The 21048-nt window shown below is 37.3% G+C and overlaps 1 protein-coding gene across 3 annotated transcripts; it reads right to left on the reverse strand.

Annotated features, from left to right (window-relative positions):
• Nucleotides 1-1988: 1988 nt before the first annotated feature.
• On the reverse strand, nucleotides 1989-20386 carry LOC126821697 (solute carrier family 23 member 2). 3 transcript variants are annotated; one of them, XM_050550176.2, is made up of 13 exons: nucleotides 20084-20386; nucleotides 18075-18180; nucleotides 15121-15378; nucleotides 12695-12852; nucleotides 12328-12428; nucleotides 11151-11245; nucleotides 10099-10280; nucleotides 9244-9364; nucleotides 8566-8722; nucleotides 7098-7351; nucleotides 5744-6017; nucleotides 4645-4740; nucleotides 1989-2709 (listed from the first exon to the last, which is right to left on the reverse strand). In XM_050550176.2, exons 2-13 carry the CDS (start codon nucleotides 18081-18083, stop codon nucleotides 2546-2548), a joined length of 1869 nt encoding a protein of 622 aa, XP_050406133.1. In that variant the 5' UTR covers nucleotides 18084-18180; nucleotides 20084-20386; the 3' UTR covers nucleotides 1989-2545. The 3 variants fall into 3 exon arrangements, with proteins under 3 accessions (XP_050406133.1, XP_050406135.1, XP_050406134.1); XM_050550178.2 differs by lacking the exon at nucleotides 18075-18180; XM_050550177.2 differs by lacking the exon at nucleotides 20084-20386 and having other exon boundaries at nucleotides 18075-18339.
• Between the last annotated feature and the right edge of the window lie 662 nt (nucleotides 20387-21048).

Consider the following 21048-nt stretch of genomic DNA (forward strand, 5'->3'; position numbering starts at 1 on the left):
GGGGGGGGGCGAATGGCTTAACGCGTGCACGCTAGATCATAAGTTCTGTCATTGAGTCAAGTGCCGTGGTTTCGATTCTCCGCTTGTACGTGATAAGCAGGGACGACTGTCCAAACTTTTAAATTTTCTCCCGGTCCTCCGGTTTTGTCCCACAGCTAAAGACCCCTACAGCCCCTGTCACGTCAATCTAGTTCTCGCTACGTCCTGTAAAATCGTAAAACGGGTTGTGTTCGGGGTACAATCTGTAAATAATGTCTATAATACGATCCTAGTGCGTTCATAAACAGTCTTCAATGCGTCTATCTCGTCTGTACCCCATCCACAGTCAGTTCAGATCGAGTAAATTTGCGATTTCAAAGCAGCCCAAGCCCGTCCATAGCAAGATTAAACCCGTTCGTAACTACTTCTACCCCGTTCCCAATAAGTCCGCAATAGTTTTTCCTTGGCTAATCTGATATTCAAATACGAGAGCCTTTCATGTATAAAATTCAACAAAGAATTCATTTCAAGTAGAAAAACAAATTCATTCAAAACTTTATTTCAAGGGGTAAGCATATTTAGTAGCAAGTTGATTTCAAAAAGAAAATACGCCTAGTCAAAACTTGATTTCAAGATCGTCTAGTCGAAATGAAACTTTACTCCAAGACTGTGTGGTTGAAACTTTATTTCAAAAATCCTTGTTATCGAAACTTTATGTGAAACACGTCCATTCAAACTTTATTTCATCAGGGAAGTTCGTCTTATCCAAGCTTTATTAATTAAAAAGTAAACCCCGTCTGATGGAAAAATTTTTTTTCATAAGTCAAGCACGCGTTATAGAAACTTTATTTGAAACACGTCAAGTTCAAACTTTATTCTATGGGGGGAAGTATATCTTATCGAAACTTTATTTGAAACTCATCTAGTCCATTCTTGATTCCAAGAGGAACGTCTACCTTGAGGAAACTTTAAATCCATTTTATTCCAAACAAATTGTTCTTGTATTGGTCAGAAAATATACATACAGTACATGAGATAGTAAAAATAATTTTATTGATTTACATGTACAACAAAATAAGCTACACCACAGTTTAAAGATACATCCCCGCGTACAAACTGGGTGATTTAATGGTATATATGGACTAAAAACATATTCAAACTAATTAATTTGTCATAATTGTGCTTCAAATCCTTCTCAAACATTGTAATTGCGAAGGAATGTCCTGCTATAAAAATTAGATCAAACCAGGTCATGTTTACGTCACGTGACTTAACGCTCTTGGAAGTCAGAGGAGAATTCATTGCATACATAAGACGACGTTGTCTTTAATCGCTTACTATTTATTACAAATATCGAATCCTAATTAAATTCTCGGATTATCCTCTACCCGCGTCTTTTTCCGTCATTTTTATCTCAGAAAGTGTTGTACGTCTAACTCTTCATAAAGTTTATCCACTTGTACATCAAGCGCTCAATGTTCGCGTGTGACCTTTGACATCACGCGTGCAGAAATTCCTATTCGTCGGGCTGTCGATTAGGGGAACCCTTCCATTTTTGTCCTGTATAGCTCCATGAGTGTTTTTCGGGGAATCCAGTATTTTTCTAGTAAGATTGGATATCTCTACTTTCCATATACATGTATACGAAAATTGCCATACTTTTATTGGAAATACCACCCGATAAATACTTTTCTGGGAACCCATCTTTAACTAAAATGAAATCTGTACGACTCGTAGATTTAGGATTAATTCACACATTGACCATCTATGGTTAAGTGAAGTCCTACCAAGGACCTGATTGGTCTCAACGCCCCTTAAATCTATTATTACAACCTTGATATTGACACCCCATCCGCTCGTGTACTAACTTGATCAGAGCTTGTATTACAATGTTTAAAGGGGCTAAGTCGCTAATACTTGGGACATAGAAATCAACACAAATGTGCCTCAACGCATTTAATAATGTAAAATGAATGTATATAAACTGATTTACATTCAGCCGTTTCTGTTTTTACTGTTATGTTCGTTGAAATAAGTCAGAATTCTCAATCTAGTGGCAATCTCTAGCATCTGGTTATTCCAGTCTGCACCGATAACATTTATTGCGCATGCTCTCCAGATAAGAATATAGCGTCAACGTTTGGCATGACTTGTGGAATATGCATAGTCTCGTTTTTCGAGTCCCTTAAATGGCGCTGAAACGTATTGTCTTAAATATTGGATATCAGAAGCCCATCTTTTCCTGGTAAGATCACAATATCAATGTTGATTTAAATTGACAAATAATTCGTGTTTTCAATGTTGAAGATTTTGGATGATACTGAGTTAGAGACTTGGCTACTTTAAATGTAAGAAATAAAACCACGAAAGAGATTGGTAATCCCCGATCTATACACATAAAACCACGACATAGATCGTCAATCCCTGATCTAAAGACATAAAATTCTCAACTAAGACAGATGGTCATCCAACAAAAACCAACACACGAAAGAAATCAACGATTTTATTTTTGATTCAAATCAAAGAGATCCACCAATTCCAGGACTAAATTTCCGTATTTAATTTATCAGCCAATCTTTTTTTTCGAGAAAATTGGTAAGAGTTTATATATTCTAGATTCTGTGATGAATCGAGGAATTCTCTGAAATTCATAAACTTCGTATCCTTCTTCGTATAAACCTTCATCCAGTGATTCCTGATTGATGTCTAGTCCTCTGTCTTTCAGCGTTCCTACAAATAAAATGTTTAAAATCCTATAATATAGCTGGGCCCTGTTTCACAAAAACTTAAATCTCCTTAAAATCGTCTTTAACTAAAATTCCATCCTAACTTAAGATAGATGCGTTTCACAAAACGATTATAAGCATTTTAGATAAAATCCACTAAAATATTATTGTAAGTTAAAATTTTATCTTAACTTAAAATAGTAGCGTTTCACAAAACTATTTTAGGGACAATTTTAACTAAAATCAATTTTAACTTAGGACAGCCGTCACCCTCTCCTAACTTAAAATCACGACATTAACAAACATTGATTAGAGCTACGTTGTAAGATCTATTGCGACATATAGATATATTTGGAATAATGATAATATTGCCAGTGATCCGGGTTATATAATTTAAACATACTATAAATCACAAAAATAATTTTCAATGACGCCCCAAATTAATACCCCAAGAACAAGAAAACCCTCAAAACCCCAGTAAACCATATGATACAAGTATAAATTATACTATTTTCAAATAATTAATAGACAAAAAAAAAAAAAAAAAAAAAAAAACCCCTAAAAAAAAAGAAATCTAAAAGAAATCTATGTCTATAAAAAATATCTTTGTGGGACTACAATTGTTTAAAATGGGGGGAGAGAGAGAGAGAGAGAGAGAGAGAGAGAGAGAGAGAGAAAGAGAAAGAGAGAGAGAGAGAGAGTCATTTCGGGACTAACACACGGTTCAATTTTATTGCAATAATTCGCTTGCACGTGGGGGTCTTTAGTAGGGGGAGGAAACCGGAGGATCCGGAGAAAAACCACGAGGATGGACGGGCGGTACTCACTGTCACGTACAATCGGGGAATCGAACCCCCGCCAGTCCTATAATACTAGTAGACACGCCATATGCAAAGTATTTATGATTTTGGGGTTATGATGATTTAGGAGTCAATAGTATATTTTATATTGGGAAAAAATCATTTAAATTTAGTAAGATAGATAGGCATTATCCAATAAGGAGTGTGGCACTTTGGCATTTTCAAAGTATTATTGAAAGGGTCCATGGGACTGACATTTCAAATCTAGGCATCGGAACATTTGCTATTTCGTCTAATAGTTTGTGACAATTCTCAATAGTTTCTGTTATCCAAAATACCATAAAACGACGAAATTCAAGCCATTTAGTTTATCGATACGCATTATTTTCATTGAAGCCTGCGAGTAAATCAAATGCCAAGGTCACGAAAGCGACATGCAAGTTCAAGGCCAACCCACTGACACATTTCAAAAGAATAATACGCAATAAACTTATTTATTTCATCTCTCTACGACTGTTTGACCATGTGCAGACATTGCTACAACGTGTGAAACTCTCCTCATTGGTATTGTAACGGTTAGCTCAACCTGGCAACAGTTTTCAGTTCCGAAGCGTTTATGCTTACACTCTAAGTGCCCTCGCCGGAATTGTGCACTGCGCGGGCGCAAGCAATTTTAACTAAAATCTATTAAAATTGCATTTTAAGTTACAATCGATCTTCGTGAAACGCATAAAATTTAAAATCTCATTTTCATTTTAGTTAAAATCTATTTTAGTGATTTTAGTTTAAGTTTTTGTGAAACAGGGCCCTGATGTCCAGTCCCCCGGCTTTTATAGTCCGTACAAATTCAACAGATAGAATCCTACAATAAGACCTTTATCCAATCCCCTGTCTTTCAAAGTTCCTACAAATACAATAAACTTGTATACAAATCTTATAGTCCCCTGTCTTTCAACATTCCTATAAATACTACAAAACCAATTATTATTATTATTATTGTGTTAATATTGGTACCGGTGGATTCAACACAAACCATGAACGGTATTATCTAAATATTATTAAAATCGTTCCATGAACGATATACCATGAACGGTATTATCTAACAGTTATTGAAATAGCTTAAACAAATAAGAACATACCTTGAACGGTATTATCTAAGAAAAAAGCAACAAATCCACCAACAAAACCACCATTTGAAATTAACGTCAAAAATATATTATCTATATGAGCATTCCCTGAAATAGACAAATAATTTGAAAGTGACATTAAAAACGTGTTGTCTTTATGAACTTTCCCTGAAAAAGAAAATGCACAAATATTGTTTTTGTCATGTAGACTTAGTAATTGAGAAGAGACGTGAAATATTCTAAAAAGAAAAACTATACATTGTCTTGAGTAACGTTAAACTATACATTGTCTTGAGTAACGTTAGACTATACCCTGTCTTGAATAACGTTAAACTATACCCTGTTTTGAGTAACGTTAAACTATACCCTGTCTTGAGTAACGTAAAACTACACCCTGTCTTGAGTAACGCAAAACTATACCCTGTCTTGAGAGGGGGTTGGGTGACCGAATGGTTAAACGAGTGCGCGTTATTCAAAAGGTCCGTCATTGAGTCAAGTGGCATTGTTTCGATTCACCGCCTGTACGTTACAAAGAGTAGGATCGCCTGTCCAACCACATGGTTTTTCTCCGGGTCCTCCGGTTTCCTCCAATGGCTAAAACCCCTACGCGTAAGCGAATTATTGAAATAAAATTGAACCATATATTAGTCTCGAAATTACCTGGTTTGTGTCAAGTGGACGTTAAACTCCATAGAGTTGACCCCATTTCTCTTTCTCTCTCACTCTTAATTTCCAAGCAATGGTCAAAAAGGAAAAAGGTGATCCCAATTGAGTATTCACTGGTGTCTACTGATAAGTTCACAGCTGTGTTTTTCTTTATTTAATTTCTTGTTTTTCTACTTATTTCTGGGTCGACGTTTAGCGCTGGTTCTCTTCCACAGCTAAAATCCTCTACGCGCAAGGAATGATTTAAATAAAGCTGAACTTTATGTTAGTTCCGAAATGACCTAGTGGACTTTACCCCCCCCCTCCACCCCCACCCCTATTTCTCCCCCTGGGCCCTTTAAAGTAGCATAATTTAATGCATCTACACCAACGGGTACCCTTTTTGACCTTTAAAAAAGACGAACGAGAGGATGAAATCCCCAGCTACATGTTTAGTGTCACCCACCTGTTTTGATTGCATCCTGATTTCTCTCTGTCCAGTAAGGTAACATCAATCCTAGTAGAATAGCTATACCAACAATAGCTAAATTACGAGTTGAATTTAAATCTATAAATTGTAGATTTGACAAGATGAGACCAATAAAAATACCAAAACTTAGAATCATACATCCACCGAGTACTGGATACGGTATGGTGATAAATACAGCACTTATCTTTAATACGACAGAGAATATGATATACATGATAGCCATCACTTGAAATACTCGTCGACTGGCAACCTACAATATAAAAACAAGACAAGACAGTCTAGAACAATATACTACTAAATAAATAATAAGTATAGACAGTCTAGAACAATATACTACTAAATAAATAATAAGTATAGACAGTCTAGAACAATATACTACTAAATAAATAATAAGTATAGACAGTCTAGAACAATATACTACTAAATAAATAATAAGTATAGACAGTCTAGAACAATATACTACTAAATAAATAATAAGTATAGACAGTCTAGAACAATATACTACTAAATAAATAATAAGTACAGACAGTCTAGAACAATATACTACTAAATAAATAATAAGTATAGACAGTCTAGAACAATATACTACTAAATAAATAATAAGTACAGACAGTCTAGAATAGCGTTTAACTAAGGAGTACGCCCAACCTTCCAGGTCTCGTGCATGGTTGTCGAGTAAAGCGGCTCAATTTTGAGACTTCGACAATCAGAAAATCATCAGAGAACTTATTTGAGTCATAAAGACAATTTCATCACCAAAACACCCCAATCAACAAAAAGTTCATATTTACAAGTTTCATAAAACAGAATAATAGGTTAATTTGTCATACAGTTATTAAAGGGGGTTGTGTCCCATATGGATCCACCACTGTTAAAGAAGCGATAGTGCGATCTGTGAGCTGCGCATGTCAGTACATGTAAATAATATCCGTTATTGCATGATCAATCTGATTATAATACAGATCTATATTTCGTTTCGTTTTTATTATACTTTCGATGGCCCACGCTACATGAAGATCCAACCAGTTGTACTGGAAGGTCGTGTCAGGGGTCGTACGAGCGAATTTGACCCTATGACGCCAGATATTTATTAATCAATTAGCGTTGATGTTTCTAGTGGTTTATACCCATAGTTCCGTGCATGGCACGCCAAAAAATCGCCGTAACAGACCGTTTCATTGGCTAATCCCTCACTTCAACCAAAACGCCTGTAATTATATAACAACTCTTCCAAATCGTAGTGTAGTACAGACAAGTAAAACAAAATTTTGAACTATAAAAAACGAAACGAAATAGTTTTAATCAGATTGTAGCATAATGTATGTTTTACCTTAGTGAGCCCTATTGCTCCAATATTATTACCATACGATACAGTAGCATGACAAGCACCTGTTGTACCAGCAAAGAAACTCATCACCCCTTCCAGAAAGATTCCTCTATTCACAGCATGCGATGGTGGTGGTGGTACAAAACAAACTCTGGCGGTTGCATTATAATCTCCAATAGAATCGATAATAGAGAGCAATGTCGCTACTAAACAACTGATAAACGCAGCAACACTAAAACCCACTGTACCAAATTGACCTGTAAAAGACAGCAAATTGAAAATGGAAATAATATGAGTTTAATAGCAGTTACATTGAAGCAAACGTGTGAGCCGGGTTATAATATAGCAAACGTATGAACCGGGTTATATTATAGCAAACGTATGAGCCGGGTTATATTATAACGAACGTGTGAGCCGGGTTATATTATAGCACACGCGTGAGAATGGTTATAATGTAGTAAACGCGTGAGTCTGGTTATATTATAGTAAATTGTGAGCCGGGTTATATTGTAGCAAACGTATGAGCCGGGTTATGTTATAGTAAATTGTGAGTCGGGTTATATTATAGCAAATTGTGAGCCGGGTTATATTGTAACATACGCGTGAGCCTGGTTATGTTTTAACAAACGTATGGGCCGGGTTATGTTGTACAAAACGTGCAAACCAGCAAGCACGAGGTTATGGTGTCAACAAGAAGGTAGGTCGAAGGTTGAAAGAAATATTTCAGTTATCATTGTAAGATATACATAGTTGTCAGTGACCATTCAAATGTCATCTAAAGCTGCGCCTTATGAAGCAGACAAGTTGACGGTACGACAAAATCAACCCGTTATTCTTGTAACTCAAATCTCAATGTTAAGTTGGGTTTTTTTCTGTTCTTCTGAGCTTGTAAGTTTTTTTTTTTAGTTTTGAGTGAAGCCGGTGTCATTACAGGCACTGGGCTGTACAGCGAAGTGGGCGCCTTCTTGATTTATTTATATCTATGTACCGGTAGTTTACGTGTCTTGTCTTGTGGGTTTTGTTTTTGTACAATCGGATTAAAACACAGATCCTATTCCGTTTCGTTTTTTATAGTTCAAAATTTCGTTTTACTTGTCTTTACTACACTAGGATCTGGAAGAGTTGTTATCATTGAAGTGTTCTAGATGGTGTGAGGGATTAGCCAATGAAACGGTCTGTTACGGCGAGCTTTAGGCGTGTTTTGCACAGAAATGTTGGTAATCCATTAGAAACACCAATGCTGATTGGTTAATCAAATGTCTTACGTCTTAGGGTCAAAAGCCGCTCGTATGACCTCTGACGCAATCTATCGCTACAACTTGACAGATCTTCATGTAGTGTAGGTTATCGAAAGTATAAAAAAACAAAATGAAATATAGATCTGTATTCTAATCAGATTGATTGATGTGGTGCCGTCTTCCTGTACCTATTATTATTAAAATATTTTATAAAATTGTGATATACGCCGTACCTGGATAGGCTATATATAACCAAGGACTTTGAAAGATGACGTCATTCCTGCTGTCTGTTCTGGCATAATGATGCACGTGGTTCCGGTCGTCAGACATAGTACCGGAAACGGTTAAAATGGCGCTAAACGTCCATCCAGCAATAACTGAAAACAGTAACTGAAAAAAAAACGAGAATAACGTTCTTCGGATTTATAACTCTGACCTTTATTTTTTTGTTCACAAACTTTACAGGAGAAATAATACATATTTTTTTACATGTATATTGCACTTAACTTGAAATTTAAGCCCATATACTTGCAAGGCAACATTTCCCCCAACTCCCTCATAGTCCCATTTCATTTATAATATTACGCGCGGGAGGTTTGAAAGATGTCGTGGGGGTTGGATGGCCGAATGGTTAGCACGCGCGTGCTGTATCATAAAGCCTGTCATTGAGTCAACTGGCGTGGTTATGAATCCCCGGTTGTACGTGACAAGGAGTAGGGTCGCCTGTCCAACCTCGTGGGTTTTCTCCGGGTCCTCCGGTTTCCTCCCACTGCTAAAGACCCCTAAGCGCAAGCGAATTATTGAAATAAAATTAAAACCATATGTTAGTCCCCAAATGACCTAGTTTGTGTGTAGTGGACGTTAAACCCCATTTCTCTCTCTCTCTTGAAAGATGTCTAGGGTCTACTTACAGCAAAGACAGTATGTAATGGATACCATTTTATATAAAAACCTCGTGTTCTGTTGTAGGCTGGTAATGGTGTGTTTTTACCATTTAAATATAAAGCTAAAATAAGACCCGTAACGGTTGTTCTGAAAAAAAAATAACAAAAAAGATAGGAACCGAGCATGACACAATCGCCCCCATTTTGAATTGTGACGTCATATCGGAAATTGTAGTTCGTCCAAATTGTTGTTGTACAAGAAGAAGATTGGTGGCGCTTATTAATAAGACAAAGTTCCTGGTCTAAAAAAAAAAGATCTTAAATGACAAATGAAATGAAATGGGGTTTAACGTCCGAGTGCTCTGCTCCTAATGGGCACTCGATATACACAGAACTTCCAGGTTAGCGGGCCAAAGTCTTTCCAAGAGACCCCACAACTCCACTTAAAGGTGCAATTTCATATTTTTACGTTATATTTTTAAAATTTATTAAAATAAAGCCTTGAAATAAATGGTATCTATAAACAGTCCTACCTTGTTAAAGAATAATGCTCTTAATCTTATAATTCACTATTGCCAGTTGAGAAATTGGCAAAAATATCATTTCCTCTTCAAAGTCAAACGTTTGAGGATAGCTACTCCATGGTGGAGAATAGAAAACAAGGGAGGTAATTGGGAGGTAATTGTTTTATTATTTCCGGTGTAAATGAGTTTTAAGTGTGGGAATAACACCTATGATCGTATAATAGTGAGTTGACAACCTATTGAGCAAAAGACATAGAAATTATAATGTTTTGACTTTCTTAGAAAATATGAAATTGTAACTTTAAATACCAAGGAAATGTGATAACCTATTAAATATGATAGTAGTATTTAAACTTACACGGCAGCTACACCCCAATGTTTTTCACAGAATTTAACACCCACAGTATAAATAGATAGTCCAATTAAGGTAATTGTGGGGACGATTGTGATTGGTCCAATATATCTGGCGAATACACCAACTAATCCAGTAAAACCAATCAAAAGATGGATAACACCAGCCGCCATTAAACCCCCAGATATCTGAAATATACAGTTATACATTACACCCCCAGATATCTGAAATATACAGTTATACGTTACATATACATTACACCCCCAGATATCTGAAATACACAGTTATACATTACACCCCTAGATATCTGAAATACACGGTTATACATTACACCCCTAGATATCTGAAATACACAGTTATACATTACACCCTTAGATATCTGAAATACATAGCTATACATTACACCCCTAGATATCTGAAATTCACAGTTATACATTACACCCCCAGATATCTTAAATATACAGTTATACGTTACATATACATTACACCCCCAGATATCTGAAATACACAGTTATACATTACACCCCCAGATATCTGAAATACACAGTTATACATCACACCCCTAGATATCTGAAATACACAATTATACATTACACCCCTAGATATCTGAAATACACAGTTATACATTACACCCCTAGATATCTGAAATACACAGTTATACATTACACCCTTAGATATCTGAAATACATAGCTATACATTACACCCCTAGATATCTGAAATACACAGTTATACATTACACCCCCAGATATCTTAAATATACAGTTATACGTTACATATACATTACACCCCCAGATATCTGAAATACACAGTTATACATTACACCCCCAGATATCTGAAATAAACAGTTATACATCACACCCCTAGATATCTGAAATACACAATTATACATTACACCCCTAGATATCTGAAATACACAGTTATACATTACACCCCTAGATATCTGAAATACACTGTTATACATTACACCACTAGATATCTGAAATACACAATTATACATAATACACGTGAAGAAACAAAACTTCACCCAGGTAATAAAGAAACTGTGTATATATCTTACTGCTTGTATTTTACTGTATGTTAATTCTCTGGTTTCATTTAAACTGATGGCACCACCAAAAATACCAGCAGTACCATTTACAGAAGATAACGATTCTGAAATAATTATAAATTCACAGCTTAGTTTAACATCAGTTAAATGATCAAACAACGTAGAAATAATTAAATATTCCGACGAACCCCTAGTAAAAATAACATGATCAGATCTATGTCATAGAAATATTTGGAATATAAGACCACATTTACAGAAGATAACGATTCTGAAATAATTACAAATTCACAGCTTAGTTTAACATCAGTTAAATGATCAAACAACGTAGAAATAATTAAATATTCCGACGAACCCCTAGTAAAAATAACATGATCAGATCTATGTCATAGAAATATTTGGAATATAAGACCACAAGACTGACTAGAAATTTCTAGTAATACGGCTAGTTACAGTAATACTCGCTAGGTGACAGTAATACGTACCAGTACCAGTTAGCATGGCCATTGATAGCTATACTTACCACGTGGCATGTTTAGTAACAGCCATACTTACCATGTGACATGGCTAATAACAGTTGTATTTACCATGTGACATGGCTAGTAACAGTTATATTTTACCATGTGACTTGGCTAGTAAGAGTTATAATTTACCATGTGACATGGCTAGTAACAGTAATTTTTACCCTGTAACATGGCTAGTAACAGTAATATTTACTAGGTGACACAGGTAGTAACCTACCACGTAACATGGCTAGTAACAGTAATACTTACCACTTGACATGGCTAGTAACAGTAATACTTACCACGTGACATGACTAGTAACAGTAATACTTACCACGTGACATGGCTAGTAACGGTAATACTTACCACGTGACATGGCTAGTAACCGTAATACTTACCATGTGACATGACTAGTAACCGTAATACTTACCACCTGACATGGCTAGTAACAACAATAATTACCACATGACATGCCTAGTAACACTTATACTTACCACGTGACATGACTAATAACTGATAATACTGACCATGTGATATGACTAGTAACAGTAAAATGACCACATGACATGACTAGTAAGAACAATACTTACCACGTGGCATGGTTAGTAACACTAATACTTACCAGGTGACATGATCAGTAACAGTAGTAATGACCAGGTGACATGGCAAGTAACAGTAATACTTACCAGGTGAATCATGATAGTTAGGACAGTAGAATTCCTTTAATGTAGACATGGCTAGTAAAGGAATTATATAAGGCATTGAAGGCCCTTGATAAACAGGAAGTCTGTAGAATAAAACACAAGGAATAATATGTCACTTCTATGTAAACCCCCTTTTACAAAAAAAACCCCCAGATATAGATTTTCTACAGATAGAACGTTCGTATTTATTAAAAACAACTCAAGATTTTGTACGCACCGAACGCCAAACGTAGAAATAAATCATGATTTTCTACTCTACGCACCGAACGCTAAACGTAGAAATAAATCACGCTTGGCTATAGATAGAACGTTCGTGTTTATTAGAAACAAATAAAGATTTTGTACGTACCGAACTCCAAACGTAGAAACAAGGAATGTTGATATACCAGACATCAACATGGTGGTACTCAGAATTTTAGTTTTAATCTCATCATCATCTCGTGCACATACTAACTCAGCTACCACTACTGACATTGACATAGAATTATATAGTGCTGTTAGCAATTGCTAAAATAAATGAAAAATTCGTGTAGAATTGGTGGCTAAGTGGGTAAGACGCTGGCTCGATTGTGTAATCTGATATTAAGTTGTGCTAGACTTTCTATCTATAAACATAAAATGATGTCTCTAGATAATAATGTAGAAGTTGATATTTTTAAACTGTTCCAAAATGTATTTAAACAAACTTTATATATTGTATGTAAATATTGTGAGAACTATGGGCTAAATTTTACTCAAACTTTCATTAAACTATCTCTATATATAAGTTATGAATTAGACGGCACAATGACGTTTGACTTGTGAATGTGTACCAACTGATATCTACCAACCATGTTCTTGTTTAAAAATAGCCTATTAGGAAAGGGAGACAATCAGAATTTACAGGGTGACACAAAAAAAAAGTTCATCAATAAAAATCGAATAACTTCCAAAATTTTATTTAGATTAACACAAAATTTCAGCTACATTAGGTTAAGTCTATGTAGCAGACATCTCCAAAGTTTCAAGTCTGTGCCACAAAACAAAAACTCTTTGTTTAACTGGCGCTCAAAAATATGCTCTAAATGAGCTCCCCGGTGCTGCAAGCACATTTGGATCTGGCGGGCAAAGTTCTCGATGACCCTCCCACATTCTTCCCTTGGGATAAAAATCTGGGGCGTTCAAGTCCGGTGAATACGGCGACCACTCCGGGTCACACCTGCGGCTGATCAGTCGGTCAGGGAAACGCTGCTGTAGCGATGCCAATGATTCGTTTGAGGTGTTGGGTGGCACCATCCTGCTGGAACCACTGGAGGTCCCTGACGACCCCTCTTCGTCGACCAAGTTTAGGTGATGAACGCTTTTTTTGTGTCACCCGGTAATATTAATCGTGTACTTTTCGGAATACCTATTTACCTCGAAACTTTCAAGCCTTTCGCCCTTCGAGAACAGGTTTCCTCCGAACGCTCATAGTCGATTTCAAATTTTAATTAGTTTCTTTTTTACTCTGTTGTTAGAAACCTTACTACAAGAAAGTTCATCGGGATTTTCCGAGGTGGGTTTGCCCTTGTCAGTGGTGCAGCACGGAAGGCTGTCTAGTAGCTGTCTAGTAGTTCGGATGAGACAAAAACCGAGATCACGTGTATACATTGGCGTGCACGTAAAAGATCCCTTGGTGGTTTGCGGTTGTCTTTTTTCCCAAAATTGCCTGGGGGGGGGGGCTACACGGTAAGCTCCGCTCCTCCGCTCTCGCAGAAGACCGGCGCCACCGTCTGGAAACCCGAAATTTTTGTGGGCATTTCCGGTTCTGCCCCCCCCCCCCCAACTGACATCGAGCCCGTACGCCTATGGGTGCCCAGACATAATGTTGACTAAAGAAGAATAGCGCCATAGAGTCATTGTTATCGGAGAGATCCACGTGCTTTCGTGGATCGGAATGAAACTTGGGCTTCCTTATTTTGACTCAGATAAAAAAAAAATGTTAAAGTATACCGTGGAAGCAAGTGATGTCGCCAACGTCCAAAAGGGTCAAACGAGAGTCTTACAGTGGCAAGGTCTTGGCCTCCATTTTCTGGGATTGCAAGGGCGTAATCATGATAGTTTATCTCAAGAAGAGCTACGCCATAAATGGTGCATTACGCAGATGAATTGCGCAGATAGTGTGACCAAATCAAAGAAATGAAAAACGCATAGGTTCTGGTTGCTTGTTATTCCTGGACAATGCTCCAGTTGGCATCGCCCAGTTACCGCTGTACCGGACTCTCGCTTTTCGACCCTCAATCACCGGTGTCTGTTCTACAGATATAGCCCCCTCTGGCTTCTTCCCCATCCCACAACCCAAATCTGTCCCCAGGGGTGGCAGATTGGAGACGGATTATGAGGCCATCACTGCCGAGGAGTTTTTAGGGTCATGTGATGCTGGAGAAATGGTGGAACAAGTGTGTGGTGTAATAAATACACCTTGTGTGTGATGTAATGACTACACCCTATGTGTGATGTAATGAATGCACCTTGCGTGTGATGTAATGAATACACCTTGTGTGTGATGAAATAAATACACCTTGTGTGTGATGAAATAAATACACATTGTGTGTGATGTAATGAATACACACCATGTTTGATGTAATGACTATACCTTGTGCGTGATGTACTGAACACCCTGCGTGTTTTATGTAATGATTACACTCTATGTGATGGTGTAATGACTATACCTGTGAGTGTTATCTAATTAATACACCTTGTGTGTGATGTAATGAGTACGTGTGATGTAATGAATACACCTTTTATATAATTTACCTGTATAGCGAACATAAAGGTGAGATGAACTGGAGGATTATCACTAATCCTGTATATCAACCTCTTTTCACGTTCATGTATTATAACTACAGATTTATCTTTCCTTGGTTCACCATTCTCTGTTAATGGTGCCAACTCGCCATTTGTAGGGGTCTCTGTTAATGGTGCCAACTCGCCATTTGTAGGGTTCTCTGTTAATGGTGCCAACTCGCCATTTGTGGGTTTCACTGAATCCGGTTCGGATAAATTCATCTTAATCTGAATATAAAAACGTCTTAATCTGAATCTAAATACAAAGTGAATTGAAATGAAATGGGATTTAACGTCCTGTTTTTCTGCACGAACTCACACTTCTCGCAGTGTTTCGTTTCATTATACCTAATCCTACTAAACACTGCTTTAACGAAGGCAAATTTCTGCTCCAAATTATGACTTGTCAATGGTCAGGGCCCTTATTCACGAAAACTTAAACTAAGATACAATCGAAATTTTAAGAAATACTGCATCTTCAGTGGATATATGCAAATTGATTTTACTAGTCAACCAATCAAATTGCAGTATTTCTTAAAATTTCGATTGTATCTTAGTTTAAGTTTTCGTGAATAAGGGCCCCGATTAACAGCCAATAGCTAACTGCGTTACAAAAGCATTACGCTTTAAACAGAGCCCCAAATTGGGCCAAATATGTTTACATAACGTTACGTCATGACTCACGATTTTATTATGCCCAATTAACCAGTGCACAGCAGAATATTGCAGAAAAACTTATTGCGTGACAAACGAGGCTATCAAATCGATCGAAAACAATGTAAACAATATTGTATACTTTCACCGTTTTTAATAGCTTAAATCACCAGGGGCGGATCTAGGAATTTTGAAAAGGGGGGGGGGCGCAAAATGAGGGCACTGACCGCGGAGACGGGGCATGCCGCTCGGAGGTTTTTTTTGGGGGGTGGGGGTCCCCTAAGAAAATTATCCGTCATTCCCTTGCATCTGTAGCCATTCCAAGAGCTATTTGGCTGATATTTTCGTCTAAGTAAACGTTCTGAAATCTTTGAAAAAGAACCTTACCCGATTCCACAAGATGCTATCATTGATGTCTGTCTATAGGGCACCGTCAGCTAAACAACAAGAATTCGTTTGGAAGTGGAAGCATTAATTAGACCAGACTGGTGTGTTTGAGTCGATGGTTTGAGTCATTTGGGATCCCTGCAACGGGTTGGGAAAGGACATATTTGGGTCTGAGAAAAGGCACTTTCAGCAGTAAAAAAGGGCACTGTCGAAAATTTTAGGAAGACCTAGATTAAACGGAGGGCTGTCATATTGCTGTACTTAGGATAGATTAGGGTAAGGGTTGAGCTTGGTCCAGGGCTAGGGTTAGCTATAATGTGCAGGGCCCACTCGGCAAACCTCGGCAGATTCCGGTATCCTACATCTAGCCTCGGCTGTATGACGGTAAGTGATATGTACATACAAATCGCCGTAAATTGCACTTAAGTTGGCAGTTTGGTGGGATAGTGGGATCCCAGTCAACTTTTGCAGTGAATCAAACCAACATTTGTCCAATATTCTGTCTAAATTTGGACAGCCTGATTTGCTGACAAGCGACTCTTAGTCAGGGAGACCCATTGCGCCCCTGTATGTCACAGCCAAGTTTCAAACACTGCTCCCATGAAGTTTTAATTCCTTTTATATGACAGGCCTACAGAGTTGGATCAATTGATATTCTAATATTGTTTTTATTTTCAAAGATATTACAAATTATCAAATGATATATAAACTATAATGCACTGGGGTACATTGAACCAGTGGTTCAACGTACCCCATTGACAGTGGTTCAATTCAATCTGCCGCATCACAGTTTTATGATCAAAATTTTAAAAAATTCAAAATGGATCAAGCCCTTATTTATCTGGATTGTAGATATGAACTGATTGTAAGTACAGGAATTTCCTAGGCTGAACAAATTATCAAATGATATATAGTCTAAAATGCACTGGGGTACATTGAACCATGGTTCAAAGTACCCCATTGACAGTGGTTCAATCTGCCCCATCACAGTTTCATGATCAAAATTTAAAAAAACATTCAATATGCCCTCTATGGATAAAGCTCCTGTTTATCTGGATTGTAGATTAGGCATATATGAACTGATTTTAAGTACAAGAATTCCCTAGACTAAACAGTTAACAAGTATGGAAAATGATAAGTGGAAGTAGTGCATTTTCACTTTTAAGAGATCTTTTGAAAAAACTCATTGCCTAAAAAATAATTGGCAGCATATTGCTACTGCTTATTGACGGGGAAATAGGTCTAAGAAGTTATCTCACTTCTGTGTGGTCTTGGGTTGCCTAGTATTATTTATAAAGGATATATCCATGGTGGTTCAATGTGCCCATATGTTCAATGTGCCCCGGTCTCCCCTAGTCTAAAAAACAAGTCGTTTAATGAGAGAAACCCGGAACGACTACTGGTCACAATTTGAATTGTACTTTTGATAATTTTGATTATAAATAATTTAGATTACAAGTTCAACGTCCATTCGCGACAAAACTAGGCCATTTTGGGACTAACATATGGTTTAATTTTATTTCAATAATTCGGCATCGGATCTTTAGCAGTGGGAGAAAACCGGAGGACCCGGAGAAAACCCACGAGGTTGGACAGGCGACCCTACTCCTTGTCACGTACAACCGGGGAATCGAAACCCCGGCAATTGACTCAATGACAGGCGTCATGATCTAAACCCCCACGAAATATAAAGATGACATATCCAAATCTAATTAGACTGTGTAATAGCTTCATGAAACTAAACAACTTCAACTAACACTTACATTTATCAGTTACATTTTTGGCTGATTTTTATAAATGCACTAGACTATATTAAAACATTCTAATAGCGGAGAAATTGGCAGTTGATCATATAAAACCAATATGCATAAAGTATATCTTACCGTACTCATATTGTAGACGTTAAATATCCTTTGTAATAATCCTATTATGTTTCCAATAATTATCACAGACAAATACACATCCAAAACAGAGCACACGTTACACGTCCTAAAAAGATTAGAATTCGAAACTACACGAGGTGACTCTGAACCGAGTACCGTTACAATATATACGTCATTGGTTACACAATCAACTGAATTAGAAATTAAATCGCCGAGTTTTAGCCAAAGTTATTTTTAAAAGTCTAACTATACGCGTTAAGAAGACAATTTTGTCATGGCTTCATTGATAAATAATTGAATGGATATTGTCACGTGAATGTCTACTTTGGGCTGCCTGCGGTGCACGCGCGGACCCGTGACCGAACTATTCTCATAAACGCTGTTTTGATCCAAGTGACAACATGTTTTATAAAACAGATCAGTTTATACAGTACAAATATACGACATTGTGGGTCAATCTACAATAGAAATGAAATGAAATGGGGTTTAGCGTCCTACTGTTCTACTCCGAACTGGGCTAATGAAGACGACGGCCATACGCCATACAGTGTGCTATGAGGGAAAGTTTGCCCGGACAGCAGCACTACGGCATACTCTTATATCGAATTCCAACTGTCAAGGGGTCTTTTACGTGCGCGCCAATGTGTACACGCGACCTCCGTTTTTCGAACGACTAGACAACTGTCCTTGTCAGGCCCTCCGTCCTGCATCACTGACAAGGGAGACCCACGCCGGAAAATCTGGATGAACTTTCTCGGCCAATGTAGGGATTGAACACCCGATCGACCTCCAGGCTAGCGAGCCAGCGTCTTACCCACTTAGCCACCGTGACCCCCCCCCCCCCTCTACAGTAGAACACCCCGAAATTAACTGTACAGTTCACATGCATCAATAACAACCTTGCTACTTTTAAACATACATTATACATGAGTTAAATCTGCCTATTTCACGTCTTTCTTTAGGCCAGAAATATTATCTAAATTATTAATTAGACATTATCCAGATCATAATCAACTCTCGATGTCATCGCTAACCTGCGATATTTACTGGATTAGGATCCGATTTGCTGCTCAACTTTCATTCATGATTTGATCATGAAATGGAAAATTGAGACTGTGTTTTTATCGTGCCGAGTGTTAGTAATTATGATCGAAGCTAGGCCGAAAATTCAATGACTATTCTATGTTCAGAGTGAATGAAATTTTCAGCAGATTCCTTTTACATTATCTAGTTTTTAACTATCCTCTTAAAAAAATTAGGGGATATTCAGAAACAATAAAAAAAAAACCTGCGGAAATGCACTGCTGTTTTTATGAGAGGTAACCAGTGTATATTAATAACAGAACATAAACAGTTCATATGGGCGGCTTATATGACAGTCCCATTTCACTCGCAAAGAGATACACCGTCAAAAGTGAAAATGGACGTTTTTGATGTTTGTCTTAATAATGAGTAATTGCTCCACCATTCAGCAATTCGCCGTAGCATGCCCCTAATCAACCGTCCAATCACGATTTGGGCAATCTGACCCACTCCTTTTGTAGTGCCACGGCCAATTCTTGCAGTGTTGTCGGTTGACGTTGACGTCGACGAACACGTCTCCCGATCAAATTAAACGTAACACACTAAAGCAAAGATAAGCTAAACAGCAAATCTTATGCAAGAACCGATAGGAAAGCAAACATGGATAGATAAACCAGCACGCGGCAGTGTTCATCAACCCTTCCTTGAAGGGTCAAATTTGACAATGAACCCCTCCCACGTGTATGGCGCTATTGCGTGTCACATGTGCAGCTCAGTGGTTCTGTTGGAGCGATAATTTCTTCATCTGTGAACATACTCTCAAAGCATGTCAAGTGTCAATGACTATTTATCATGTCACAACCTGCATAGGTATTTGCATTTCAATATCCCCTCCTTTTATTGAAGAGTATATAATAGTGAGAACTGCCAGCTCTTCATTTTATCTTTAAGGGCTTTTTTTTAACATGCTGTATTTATACACTTACCTTTGTTGAATCCGATGAATGAAGATCAAATTGAATATAATTCTACGTCTGGAAATTTGATTGAATAATATTTTTTTAAAAGTCAAATTCGCTTGAAAACAGACCTATACATGAATATCAGTTTTCGACACTGCATAAAAGGCAGCACATAAATATCAGCTCAAATTGTGAATCGCTGTTTTAACAGCAGGTCGGCAGGTATACCCTATGAAAGAAACATGTCGCGACACGTGAAAATACAGGTATATGAACAAGATTAATTGAAATATTAATAGGTAGAGATATTGTACCTGTTCCTGTAATCCTTATCACGCCATTTAATCATGAAATTAAAATAACCTATAAAATGCATGAACTGTTTTCAAAGGGTTGTTGTGATCTCTACCTGCTGGTTCATGTAATACTGATATTAAAGGGACAATAACACTCTTGCTGGCGTGACAGCTCCAGAAAATAAATTATAGCCTTATTCTAAGTATTAGATGTTTTAGTGTCCTACCTGTTGTGTAAATTATCCATTACATCCTATTTTACTTGTCCACAGGGTTCGAAAATATTTTTAAATCCAAGTCACACTTGAAAAGGTTTACGTTAGGCTTTTCAAATCATTTAGTTGAATTTTTCCAATTTTTTAAATTATTTAAATATTGTAAAATAGTACAATTTGTTGACCAGAATAAAGATAGGGACATATTATTCAGTTACAACAAGAGTGGTATTGAGCCTTTAAAGAGCTAAATCTGTTGTGTATTGGAGAGAGAGAGAGAGAGAGAGAGAGAGAGAGAGTTTAACGTCCACTTAACACAATCTAGGTCATTTTGCGACTAATATATGGTTCAATTTTATTTCGATAATTCGCTTGCGCGTACGGGTCTTTAGCAATGGGAGGAATCCGGAGGACCCGGAGAAACCCCATGAGGTTGGACAGGCGACCCTACTCCTTGTCACTTACAACCGGGGAATTG

The sequence above is a fragment of the Patella vulgata genome, chromosome 5 (genome assembly GCF_932274485.2).
Source record: "Patella vulgata chromosome 5, xgPatVulg1.2, whole genome shotgun sequence".
In the NCBI taxonomy this organism is placed as follows: Eukaryota; Metazoa; Mollusca; class Gastropoda; family Patellidae; genus Patella; species Patella vulgata.